This window comes from Monodelphis domestica, chromosome 1 (assembly GCF_027887165.1).
Source record: "Monodelphis domestica isolate mMonDom1 chromosome 1, mMonDom1.pri, whole genome shotgun sequence".
NCBI lineage: Eukaryota > Metazoa > Chordata > Mammalia > Didelphimorphia > Didelphidae > Monodelphis > Monodelphis domestica.
Genome location: NC_077227.1, coordinates 308,895,130 through 308,908,803, shown reverse-complemented (window position 1 = coordinate 308,908,803; position 13,674 = coordinate 308,895,130). Strand labels below are relative to the sequence as shown.

Here is a 13,674-nt window from a genome sequence, read left to right as displayed (position 1 = left end):
CTAAAAAGATCTCACTCATAATAGGGGGACTGAATCTAGAAAGGTGAGATTTAGTAGGGATAAATGTAAAGTTCTCCACTTAGGTTCACAAAATCAACTTTATAAGTACAAGATAAAGAAATCCTGGCTGGTAGCCGACCTGGGTGAAATAACATGTGGGGATTTCCATGACCTCAAAGCTGACATAGCAGCCAAAACAAATTAATACAACCCTACATTTCATTTTAGAGGGGCATTGAGGGAGACAAAGGAAAGGAAGAATCTGCTTTACTTTGCCCCATCTGGAATCCTATGCTCAGTTCTGAGAGCCATTTTTAAAACTTCGAAAAAAGAAATCCAAACTTGTTTTATTTCTGTTTTTTTTTTAACAAAAACACGACACCCTAACCTCTAGTTGAACTTTTTCTTGTAATAAAGAAAAGCAATTAAGTCCTCCAACAAAAAAACCCAAGAACAAATCCACAACAACAATATCACATCAGAAAGAATATGCAATATTCTGTTAAAATTTGTAGTATCCTATTTCTCTACCACATGAAGGGAAACATTTCTAATATTATTTATTCTCTGGGACCAATAATGGTGTTTACTGTCACCTTGAGTTTGGCTTCCTCTTAACGATATTTTCATTTATGCAAGTTGTAGTCATAGTGTTTATTACATTTCTGGTTTTACTCACTTCATTGTAAGTATAATGTGAATTGTTATTTGTTTTTTAAATTTTTTGAATTATTAATTGTGAATGTAATTGCATACAGATCTTCCTGAATTTTTCTGAATTCCTTATATTTTTCATTTCTTACTGCATTAATATTCCATTATATTTACAGATTACAGTTTGTTTAGCCCCTCTTTGTTCAATGGACATGCCTTACTAAGGCTGGTCTAATAGTTCAACTTTGACATTAGAATTAAATGAATTATTTATAGCTCACCTGTAAAATTTAAAATTAAATCTCAATAAAATAATAAAATTATTATAGTTTAGGAGGTTTATTAAATGATCATTAGAAATCAAGTACTAAATAGGATACAAAATAAAACCACGTGCCCTTGGCTGGTTAGCCAATTTCAAAATCTCCACCTTACCACCATTACTGTTGATGCTACATCATGCCCCAAAGAAGAAGGATATTTATTCCCAGTCTACAGGAAGTATGTAATGACAGGAAATCAGTGGGCTCTCGGGAAATGTAGTTCTTTTTTTCAGGGTAACAGATTTTCAATTATACATCTCACAGTTAACAGAGAGGGCCACAGAAAAGATACTCAGCAAAAAGATAGCAGTGCTTTGGGTAGACATGACCCTTCTTGTCTATACAGAAATCAACAAGGTACAATATGATTAGTTGTCCATCAGAGGAATAATCACCCAGTCTGAGGGGAATTAACTCCTCATAGGTTGGTTTTTTAGTTGGCCAGGAAGAAGAAAGGAAGAAAACTAATTTATTTATTATTTTATTTATCAAGTTCATGCTATGTGTCAAACCCAATACTAAGGACTTTACAAATATTTCATCTTATAATAACCCTAGAAGGTAGGTGCGATCATTTTTCTCATTTTAGAGTTGACGAAATTGAGGCAAACAGATGTTAAGTAACTTGCTCAGGGTCACTGGCTCAAAGCCCATCTGGCTCTACCAAGCTGCCTCTGGTGATTTCAGAAGCCTTCTAGACCAGTCAAGTTTCAAGTGCTTCTTCCCTCCCTTTTAGGGGGGGAAAAAATCATCCTTGCCTACGTGGCAGGAATCCTGCTAGATAGTGGTCCTTCCACAGACCCTAAGAAGTTAGTTCACACACTCCCTTGGCAAAGCCAAGATTTATACCCAAGTCCTCTCATTGCAAATCCAATGTTCTTTTAGGATGACACACACCTTATTTTTTATGGTGATCATCTCTTAAAAATACAAAATATTTTCTAACGCTTTCTTAAACACGAAAATACTGAATTTCAAAAATGCCACAAGATGGGAGGGATAATATTCCATGGTATCTCTATGCCTGTAGGCATCTTATTGTTTATTTCATTTATTGGAAAGATTTTATTTCTGTTGTCTTCAAAAAGCAGGGAAATAGTATATTTTAAATTCCTCGGTCTCTTCAGAAAATGAAAACTCACTAAGCCGCTTCTCATATTTAAGTGATTCTTTTTTCCCCCTGTGATTCCTTGACCTGTGGGCTCCCAGAAGAGAGAGACAGTGTTGCACTTAATTTTTGAATTTCTCTCTGTGAAGAACATTGCTCTCTGGTTTTAGGTTTTTTTCCCTTTTGTCCCAGACTCCTAGTATAGGGGATTCCTTGTGAGAAAACCAAGTTTACAAGAACTTAAAAGTCTGAGAGGGTGGCCTGGGAGCTTAAGGAAATTGGGAAAGAGTGGGTCATGTAGGACTTGCCCAGTCCACAGTTTGTGTCACAGGTAGACTTGAGCTCAGGTTTTCTTGATTCTGGGTTGGCTCTCTTTTCACTACTCTTTTTCTCAATCTTTCTATTTTTGTTAAGGGACTGGAACAGAATTTATTATGCCTCAGATGAGTCAAAAAATAGTAGAAATGGCAACCATGGTGTCAGAAAAGACAAAAAAATTTTTTAAATGGTTAAGAGACATAAGCAGGGAAACCACATTATGACATTAAAACATATCATGCCCCCTTTAAAAAAAGATAAAGGTATAAAATAAATTTCACATGTTGCTTCAAATCTGCTCTATTTGTGCTTCTTTCTGAACTGTGTTCTCATCTCTCCACATAGTAGGTGCTTAGTAGATAGGACTCTGAAATTAGAATCAGGAACCTGGGTTCAGATCTTAGATCAGAAATAAATTGTGGGCTTCTGGGCGAATCTCTGTAAAAATGAAGGGGTGGTCTCTTCTAACTTCCAAGTCCATTAGATTATAAGCTCCTTGAGGGCAGGGACTCTTATTTTTTTTTTTGTATCCTCAATGTTTGGCCCAATGCTCAGCCTATAGTAGGAGCATAATAAATTTTCAAATGTATCATTATATAATATAATAAATGTTTACCAGTTGATTAATTACAATCCCACTGTTCTTCTCTCTGACTCAGTTTCAAACTATTTCCCTTTCCACCTCTCTGTCCAGGTATTCCGGACGGACCTGATCACAGCCATGAAAATCCCGGACTCCTATCAGCTCAGCCCGGATGAATACTATATCCTGGCAGATCCCTGGAGGCAGGAGTGGGAGAAAGGGGTTCAGGTGCCAGCGGGCACAGAGGCCATCCCTGAGCCTGTGGTGAGGTAAGTGGATCCTGTGGTTCCCTGCTTGGCGCCCCAGTTCTTAGTGTCTGCCTGGCTTCTCTTAGACTCTTAAGGTTCATTCACATTCATATCTCATCCTTGGTTTGTCTATATCCCACTAGGTTTTGTCCAACAGTGCCATGGATGTTCTCTGGGGATCCTCAGGGATCTGTGGATTTTTAGTGCTGTCAGGGAGGAATGGGATGCATCTCCAACCAGGTTGATACTCATTTTGTAGACTTAGCACTCACTTTAAGAAAATGTAGTTTTAAAACTACTTTACAGTTCCTCTCTTGTATAATTCCCAGTGTAAAAGGATTCACCTTGAGAATGCCTTTAGGATTCTTCCTACCTTTCCAGGATTTTTACAATTGCTCACCTTCACACACTTCAGCAACACTGGCCTGCTTGCTCTTCCTCCCTCCAAAACCCTGGTTCTCCTGCAGACCTAGAATGCCTTCTCTGGCTTCCTTCAAGACTTGGCTTCTATCCGACTTTCTGCTGGAAGCCCTTCCCATCTCCATCCTCCATCCCTCACCACCACCTTTCCTCCAGGCTCTTCCATCTAAGCTTCCCTTCCATGGCTTCTGCAGACCTCCTCTATCTGCATAGTTATTTGTGTATTGTCTTCCATTTGATTTTGAGCTCCTTGAAGTCAGGGGTCCTATTTCTGCCTTCCCTTGCTTCCTTGGCACTTTGCAGAGTGCCTAGGCAGAAAGGTATTGAGTAATTACTTATTGAAGACTTAGTTGTGTTCCTTCAATGCAGGGGTTCCTGGCCTTTTTGTTCCCCGTACCCCATGACTTTTCAAGAAATCTTTCTATACCCTTTGTTTAATATTAAAGTATATCAATTCATGCCTATGCACATCAAATATGAAATAAATTGCTTTTTTCTTTTTTCAAGAGTATATATCAAAATATCTTTTAATTTCATTAATTAAAAATAAGTTCTAGGTTTTGAGTGATAATACATATATAACTCAGTGGAATTGCTTATCAACTCCAAGAGGGAGGGAGGAAGAAGGGAGGGAGACAACTTGAATCATAGGGAGAAAAAAAATCACTTCTGAGGGGCAGCTAGATAGCACAGTGGATAGAATGCCAAGCCTAGAGATGAGAGGTCTTGGGTTCAAGTCTGCCTCAGACACTTCTTAGCTGTGTTACAGTCTGGGCAAGTCACTTACTCCCAGTTGCCTAGCCCTTATTGTTCTTCTGTCTTAGAAGTGATACTAAGACAAAAGGTAAGGGTTTAAAAAAATTTTTTTAATCAGCTCAGGCTTTCTGGACTAATTCCATGTAATTATATAGTTATTTACCAGATATTGCCTGTTAGGAAGCCCTGCCCCAGTGTTTGTTTCTATACCCTTTGCTGGAGGCAAAGTGGTGTTAGTAGAGCAAAGAAACTCAGAGATGTTTGGGTGCCAGTTAGCAGAGGTTCTAATCAGAGATGAAGATCCATCCCCTGGAAAGGGCTTGTATATGTATGTATTCCTAGGAGTTTGTGGGAGAGAGAGGAGGACCTGAAGGACCTGTGGATTATGAGAGTTGGACAGGAAAATACCCTGAAGAAGGTGGGATTTGTAAAACTAGGTTCTAATACTTTTGTTTTCCCAGTTCTCTTCATGTCCTTTATTGTGCCTTCTGTATACTAACTAAAGAAATTTGGAGTTATTATTCCCTTGAACTTAGATGATCAGGTTTCTTTTTCTGCTAATAGTGCCTGAGATTGGCAGCAGAAGTAGGAATTGAACCAGGATTTCTGAGTCCCAGGTAGGAGCTCTTTCTCCCACTTATGCTTCATCAGGAAGAAGGAGCCCTTTAGTTAGTATCAGTTGGTAAATCTATAAACATTTATGAAGCATCTGTGTGCTAGGTACACATACTATGTTCAGGGCTTGCAAAGACAGAAATGAAAGTTTTTACTCTCAAGGAGTTTAAATTCATTTATTTGTTTGTTTATTTTGTATACTCATATTTACATATAGAATATAGAAAGTTGACAGAGAAGGGTGAGAGGTCTTTGAGGTCCCTGAGGCAGCACTGGAGGTACCCTAATGAGATTTATGGGCATCAATAAATCCACCCCTTCATTCACTGGGGAGGAGAGGTTAGTGGTGGGGCTCCTGCTAGAAACATTCAGGTGGCTTCTGTGGATTTGATCGCCCCATTTTGAAAGAGATGGGCTTGTTCCAGAACAAGGGGGCTATGGCAGCTTTTTGAATTGATGTCTAGATTAGTAGCAACAGAGATGAGTTTGCTAACCTCCCCAGAAGATTAGTAGACTGCCTTTTTTTTCCTCTAGACCTGTGACTTGATAATCTCAAGTGAAATACTTTCAGAATTCCCTACTCAAACTGCTAATAACAATAGCCATTGTTTCCTTTTTGATTGGTTTGTTTTCACTGAATTTAACTTCCCTTTACCAGTAGAGAGAGGGATGACTAGGGCACTGAGGTTAAGTGACTTGTCCAGAGTCACCATACTCAGATACATAGTATGGGTCAGAGGCAGGATTGATGGTTTATAGGGTCATAGATTTAGAGCTGGAAGAAAATATGGGTCCTTCGACTTCAGACTTGGTTTTCTATGTCCTCTGTGCCACCAAGCTACTCCCAACCTCATTTTTACAGATGAAGAAAATGAGGCTAGGAGAGATTAAGTATTTTGCCAAAGGTCAGCCAACTGGTAGAGATGTCTTGATAAATTTGAACCCAGTCTTGGGTTCTTCCTGACTCCAAGGCTCTATTGAGCTCTGTTCACTATTACACACTGACCCTTCTTATCTTTTTTGAACATCAGAGAGATGGACAGGGTCAGGATTACCCTTATATGGTCCCAGTTTTTCATTGTTGATGTTTTTGCCTCTTAGATCCCTACCTCTAGTGAGCCTTCTACAATGGTTTATGAGTTAGTGGGCCTAGTTTAGAAAGGAACCTCATTAGATTTAAATTGACTGGTCCTTGGAAAAGAATATCCAGTCTGTTCCTAGGTCCATACTTCTACCTTTCCATCTTATTAAGACTCATCTGATCTTGTGTGCCATTGACAGTGCCCTCAAAAGTCTAAGGCCACCTCCATGCCATGATGGAGGCACAAGAATAGTATATTAGTGGATATGGGCTAGTAGTGTCCCTATTTTACCGATGTGAAGACTGAGGAACAGAGAAGTTAAGTGGTTTGGCTAAGGTCATAGTGACAAGTAGACTAGTTCTTCATAGGATTTTAAGCTGGAAAGAACATCAAAGGCCATCTCTGGTTCCATCCCTTCCCTTTAAATGTGAGCTATGTAAGGCCTAGGGAAGTTAATTCACTAATAGATAATAAGAATCAGAATTAGATCTGAACCCAGATCCCTTGATTCCAAAGCCAGTTTTCTTTCTACCATACCTTGCTACTCCTCTCTCAACTGGAAAACAAGTAGGCAAGTTAACTTCAGGATTTGAATATTCCTTCGCCTCAGGGTGATTCTTGGGCCTCTGATACCAGCCTAGATTGACTTTGGAGTCTAGGACTTTTCTATGAGGAAAGAAAACATCTGAAAGTCCAAGAAAGCCTAAGGTATTGGGAACTGCGTGTGCAATCCTTCCCAGAAGAGTTTGCACCTCAGTATTATTCCTAGTGTACTGGAAAGGGTCAGAGTTTGAGTCTAGGCAGTACCTTCATGTATAACACGGGCAAATGCATTCCCCATCTATAAAATGTGTGGAGTGGACAAAGTGGCCTCCCAGTTGCCTTTCAGCTCTCATATTTCATGGTACTGTCAGAGAGAAAGAGGAATAGGCTAGAATTATTCATGTTTGGCTTTGGAATACTCTGCCCTTTGGTTTGAAGAAATCGCTTGTTTTCCTCATCCAGCACAGCAAGGGATAAGACATGTTAAATGCTGGGAGAATGACAAGCAGAAGTGCCAGTGGCAAGTAGACATGGGTATTCCTGGCAAGGATTGACAAGGCTCAGCCCTTGTGGAGGCCAAACTCGTACCTAATTTTCCATCTTTTTTTCCTCCGAGTTGATCTGTAAGTTTCATTCTCAATATTTCTTTCTCTCAAAGAGATTGTAGATTTTAGAACTTGGCACATACAATTTGTTTACTTATTTTTCAAGATCCCATTTGGGGTTTCCTTGGGACCTTAGAGATTATTTGGTCCAATCTCCTCATTTAACAGATGAGAAAACTTCTACCCTGAGATGGGATAGTTACCTATTCAAGGTCTCACAGAGCCGGGCTGGAAGATTTCAAGCCTGGGTCCTGTGAGTCAGATGTAATGTTCTTTCCACTGAACTATATAGAATGAGTCAGTCATTGGGTGGGATTTCGTTGGCTGTTTGTCCCCATTTAGATGAGTGCTTTGTTAGAGGAGACCCATCTAAAACTATTGTATCACTATCTCTGTAAGCTCGGGTTATAGCCAGTACTACCTAAAATATCTTGGAGTAAACTTGTATACGTGTGCATCTAGTTCCCAGGAGTAAAAATTTTTAAAAGAACTGAAACTTTAATGAGAAACCTAGACACATCAGAAAGGAAATGATCGAAGGGAGACCATCATTTGGCTTTCTGGAGTGTTTTGGGGCATCTATTTTTAGTTGCCTCTGATGCACGCGTCATCCCAGTCTGGATGCAGAAGTTTATTTCTGTAATGCTGAGGGCAAATTTGAGGTTATTTCCAGATGAGAAATGACAGCATGGACTGATCTCTGTGCTAGGTGGCATCTCAAAGGCAGGCTCCATTGATGGACTGGGAAGAGCCCTTGGTGCAGAAGGAGCCCTCTGGGCAAGGGGAGACAAGAAATATATGTTGAAATTTTAGTTGCTATTTTTCACTCCCCCTCTTCACATACCCTCCTATCTCAAAGAGATGAAGATTTTTCTCTTCTTTGCAAGGCAGGCAGCATGGTGGGTTGGGGAAAGGACTAGATTTACAGTTCAAACCCATTTTTGCAATGTGCAGCTTTTATGAGCCTGGGCAAGTTAATGTCCTTGTCTGGGTCCCAGCTTCTTGATCTGGAAGGTGAGAGGCTGATTTAGATTAGGAGTCTGCTCACCTTTTTGTCTTCTTGAGCAGTCTGGTGAAAACCACAGACTTCCTTCTCAAAGTGATGTTTTTAAATGCAGAAAATAAAATACACAGGATTTGAAGGGAAATGGATTTGAAAGACAGTTAGCAAAATATTGTAGCACTCAAGTGCAAGGGTAAATGACCACTTCTCCTTTGGAGAAGATTCTTGGCTTCCAATTGGGCTATATGACTTTAGAGTTCCTACCAATGATGAGAATCTGCATTCTTCATCATCATCATCCTCACTTAATCATTTAATTAGATGGAGGAACCTGTTGCCCAAAGATATTAGAGGACTTACTTGCCCATATTCACTGAGTGGCAGGGCCAGTGCTAGCCTTTTACCCAGCTCTTCTCCCTTCATCACAGGTGCTTCTGAATCCTTCTAGTCCAGCTTGGTCCCTTTAATAGAGGGGAAGCATAAGACAGTGGAGTGCTTATTTAAGGTCACAAATCCCATCCTTATTCTTTCCTCTCTCACAATGCCTACTCCCTGGGAGATCTGGCAGATTACCTCAATCTTAGGAATCCCGGATCCTCCACTTGCTTTCAGACATTCTCCAAGTACTTTCTCTGAAGATATATCCTGGTGACTTGTCCTCTAATACTGGGGGCCAAGGGTGTGTTGATGATTGCTCAACTATGCTGGGAGGGAAGGGGCCTTCAATTTCCCTTTAATCCCATTGTACTATTAACGGGCATTGTTTTCTTTGAAAGCCAAGAACTAAACCTCTAGGCTTTTAAGTAATCAATATGAATTAAAATGCAAGGATGCTCCTGCCATTTCTAAAACTTTTTTTTTTAACTACCTTAAGAGGACAGAATTGAGGCTGCCCCATTGTAAGAGCTCAGAAATGGCACTGAAACATGAAAGATGGTGAGTTGCTTTGAGGACTATGGAAATCTTGGCTTCATTTTACATCACCTGATGATGACTTATGGCCTAAGCATGTTCTGCATTTATCTTGTTGCCATTCCACATGCTAAGGTTTGACTCACTCCACAGTTTCCTATCAGGCCTGTGCAATGACTCTATTTCCATACCTTTTTTTAACCTGTTTCCATCTCCTGTTTGAATACAAGTTCCAAATGCTGACATCCCTGTGCAACTTGGCATGGATAGATGACAGGGTCAGAGTTTTACAGCTAGAAGGATCTGGTCCAATTTAAGTCTAACTCGTTTTACAGATGAGGAAATTGCCTTACTAGTCAACTAGTGTCAAGAGGTAAGATTTGAAACCAAAGTTTAAAAAAGATTTTTGTTCACTGTTTCTCCATTATGTGCAAAAAAAATTTTTAACAATCATTTTAAAAATTTTCAGTTCTATATTCTCTCTCTCCCTCCCAACTGTCCCCCCTCCCTGAGAAGGTAAGCAATTTATATTGAGTTTACCTTTGAAGTCATATCAAACATATTTTCTTACTAGACAAATTGCAAAAGAAAACACATACACACACACACAAAATAAAACAATAAAAATAAAAATATGCTTCAGTCTGCTTGCAGAGTTCATCACTTCTCTCTCTGGAGGTGGATAGCATTTTTCATCATGTGCCCTTTGGAATTGTCTTGGATCATTGTCTTGATCAGAGCAGCCAAGTCTTTCACAGTTAATCATCCGTACAATATTGCTGTTACTGTCTCCAATGTTCTCTTGACTCCTTGATTCCACATTCAGCATTTTATACCACATAGTTTCTTAAAGGGCTGAAGAAACTACACAATTTGATGACATTTGGGTTGTGAAACAGCCTTATACTAATGGTAAAAGGACCCGAGAAGCTACTTACAACCTGTGTGACTGGGCAAATCATATAACCTCCATGGGCCTGAATTTTTTTCATCTGGAAAAAAAAAGAGAGAAATTTGAAATGCATAATCTCTAAGGTTTTTTCCAATTCTACATCTGTGATTCCCTTTTCTATATTCCCTATTGCCAGTGGGATCTAGTATGCTTCCTCTTCTATATAGACAGAATTAAACTATTGGAAGTGAGCCATGTAGTGTAATAAAAAGAACTGTGGACCAAGAGAGAGGAAACTTGGATCCCAGACATTGTCTGTCACTTGTTTAGTGTGATCTTTATTAAGTTACTTAACTTCTTTAGGGCTTGGTATGTTCCTCTCAAAAATGGTGGTATAATTGGCAAAATGGGTTAGAACATATTCCAAAGATGGCATCTTATAATAAAATGTCATGTCAAGTTTCTTTAGCCTCAGCCATTGACCTTTGGCTTATGTGTGTTGGGTGTGAAACAACATGAGTTTTTGTTTCAATGGATTTTGCCTTGTTATGGCTCTAAAATTGCAATTTTTAACAAGGAAATTGACTAAGGACAAGGAAGTTTCTTGAGGGCATAGCTCAAATTACCAATGTCCAATACGGTGTCTTTTCTCCTCCTTTTCCCCTTTTTCTCATTCCTCCATCATCACTTTGTTTCATCTACATAGATTTATCCAAGGAATGCTGTTTAGAGTCTCTTCTCATCTACCCTAATATCCAGGAGTTGCAGGGACTGTAAGAAGCCATATATTTTATTCCTTTATCCCTAGGTAGGATCTTGGCACCCCAAAAATGATAAGATTCTTTTTCTTGATTTATTTATATCAGAAGAAGTACGCCTCATCCCAATGTTTGCCTTTTCTTTTTAGCCCTGACCTCTGCCTTGACCTAGGGTATTTTCCTAGTACCCTGATGAAACTGCTATTTTCCCAATTTCCCTCTAGGGATAGTCATATACAACAAGCACAGGAATGGATCTGCCAATCCAAGGGATTCTGAGTGATAACCATGTCTCTTTTCAAGTTATCGAGACCCTGGATAGCAAGAATCACAGCAAGTGTGAGCAGCCATCTATTGTATAACTATTGGGGATGAGGGAAAAGGAACAGAAAGAGATCGGCGTTGTTGTATGGGGCAAGTTGCTGCCTAGGTGCTAAAAGAGGGACATCATCTTCCCTTTAATTTTAACTGTAGGTAGCAAATAAAAGCAAGAAAAGCCAAGACCTCTGAAGTGATAGTCCCTAAAATTCTGGTTATAAAACTTTTTTTAAATTTTATTTACTCAATTTAGAACATTATTCCTTGGTTACAAGAATCATATTCTTTCCCTCCCCTCCCCCCACCCTCCCCATAGTCAACATACAATTCCACTGGGTATTGCATGTATCTTTGATCAGAACCTATTTCCATGTTGTTGGTGTTTACACTAGGATGTTCATTTAGAGTCTACGTCCCCAACCGTGTCCCCTCGACCCATGTAATCAAGCAGTTGTTTTTCTCCTTTTTTTCTGCTCCCACAGTATAAAACTGGTTTTGTTGGAGGAAAAAAGATCCAAAGAGGCAGGTGAGATCTGAGGCCTCATAGGGGACAGAGGAGTATAGGCCTTGATGAATCTGGTTCCCTGCATGTGTTGGTTGTTGTCTTGTAATATAGGTGCCCATGGGAGATGTGTACCTTGGGTTATGTCACAGAATAAATAATATATCGCATTATTATATTTTAACATAAAAAATTTAAATAATACCTAAAGTCTTATGTTCAGAGTAAATCAAAGGACTAGGTGATAAAGACTGTGGCCCAGTGTTGGTGATAGCTCTGCCCTTGCTCCTTTCCTTATAGTATCAGGCACAGTTGTGTCAGAGGATGATGTCAAGGGACATGAGAGTAGCGGAGTAGGGATATTCAATCTTATCTTCCTTTACATAATAGTATATAATAATATGTAACATATTCTTAGAAATTGCATGCAGCATGTTTCTGATTTACATAATGATTTTAGGTATGATTCATGTTCTTGCCCTCCCCTCCTCCTACCTTCCTCCTGTAGCCAGTGAGCAATTCCACTGGGTTTTACATGTCATTGATCAAGACCTATTCATATTATTAATATTTGCACTAGGGTGAACGCTTAGAGTCTACATCCCCAATCATATCCCCATTGAATCATGTGATCAAGCAGTTGGGTTTTTTCCTGTGTTTCTACTTCTCTGGGTGTGGTTAGCTTCTTTCTCACAAGTCTCTCAGAATTGTCCTGGATCATTGCATTGCTGCTATGTATCAATGTATCAGTCAGTGTGTACAATGTTCTCCTGGTTCTGCTCCTCTCACTCTGCATCAATTCCTGGAGGTTGTTCCAGTTCACATGGAATTCCTCCAGTTCATTATTCCTTTCAGCACAATAGTATTCTATCACCAACAGATACCCAATTAGTTCAGCCATTCCCCAATTGAAGGGCATCCCCTCCTTTTCCAATTTTTTGCCACCACAAAGAGTGCAGCTATGAATATTCTTGTACAAGTCTCTTTCCTTATTATCAGTGATATGGCTGGATCAAAGGGCAGGGAGTCTTTTATAGCCCTTTGGGCATTCATCTTTATTTTTGATGATACCAAAAGGTCTTTTCTGTTCTGTGGTCCAGCCTTGAGATATGAGATGCACCATTCTAGGAAGTTAATTCCCATAAGCAGAGAGAATTGCCTGTTTCCTTTTGGAGTTAGCTGCTCTAATAGACAACTATTTGCCTGACTTTTGTGTTGGCACGCTTATCTCAGCTTGGATCCTACTCCAGATAGGGTTTGGGATTTTCCCTTTCTCCTAAGATGGAGTAGAGGGTTCCTAATCACATGAAAGGTGAAATCTATGACCCTTGCCTCAGGCAAAATACTACATTGAAAAAAGGTTGGGGCCTGTTGAAGGACAAAAGAGGAAAAGCAGAGTCCCAGATAGGACTTCAAATCTATGAAGAACTAAGGCAATACCCATTTAGAAGAACTGGAGGCATAATCAAACACACCAATAGCCATGTCAACTTAGTGTTGAGGATTTGTGTTCCTTGTGCCTAAAATTCAGCCAGGGCTGGTCTCAGACTATAAATGGGGCATTTAAACCCCTGTAGAGGGTTAGTTCCAACACAAAATGTGAATTCACCTAGCCCTTAAGTAGTGATTGAATGGCCCTAGAAGAAAGGAAAGCCCACCCTACTTCCCCAATGCAAAGATTTATGTTCTTGGAAACTAGAGAATTCCCTACTTCAGCCTTTTTGCCATGCCTACTAGTTGACCTCTGTTGCTGTGCCTTCTAGATCACTTAGCTTGGAGCATGTTCTACTTTCGATTTTATTCAGAAATCACAACATTGTATAGTAGATTGAATTCTGTACTTGGATATAGATGAGCCTAGGTCCAAATCCCACCAGCTGTGTTAGTCTAGATAAGTCACTTAACCTTTCTGTATCTCGAATTTCCTCATCTATAGAATGAGAGGATTTGTCTCAGTGACCTTCCAAGGTCCCTTTAAAATCTGTAGTCCAGGACAGCTAGGTAGCACAGTGTCTGGAGCTCTAGGCTGGGAGT

General features: G+C 39.7%; 1 protein-coding gene across 16 annotated transcripts in view; it reads left to right on the top strand.

Annotated features, from left to right (window-relative positions):
- JADE2 (jade family PHD finger 2) overlaps nucleotides 1-13,674 on the top strand; it is a 207,156-nt gene that overhangs the window by 76,941 nt on the left and 116,541 nt on the right. For all 16 annotated transcript variants that reach the window (XM_056811117.1, XM_056811116.1, XM_056811112.1 and 13 more), the window contains one exon: nucleotides 3,098-3,255. In XM_056811117.1, coding sequence (XP_056667095.1) covers nucleotides 3,098-3,255 — 158 coding nt within the window. The remainder of the gene's footprint in view (nucleotides 1-3,097; nucleotides 3,256-13,674) is intronic.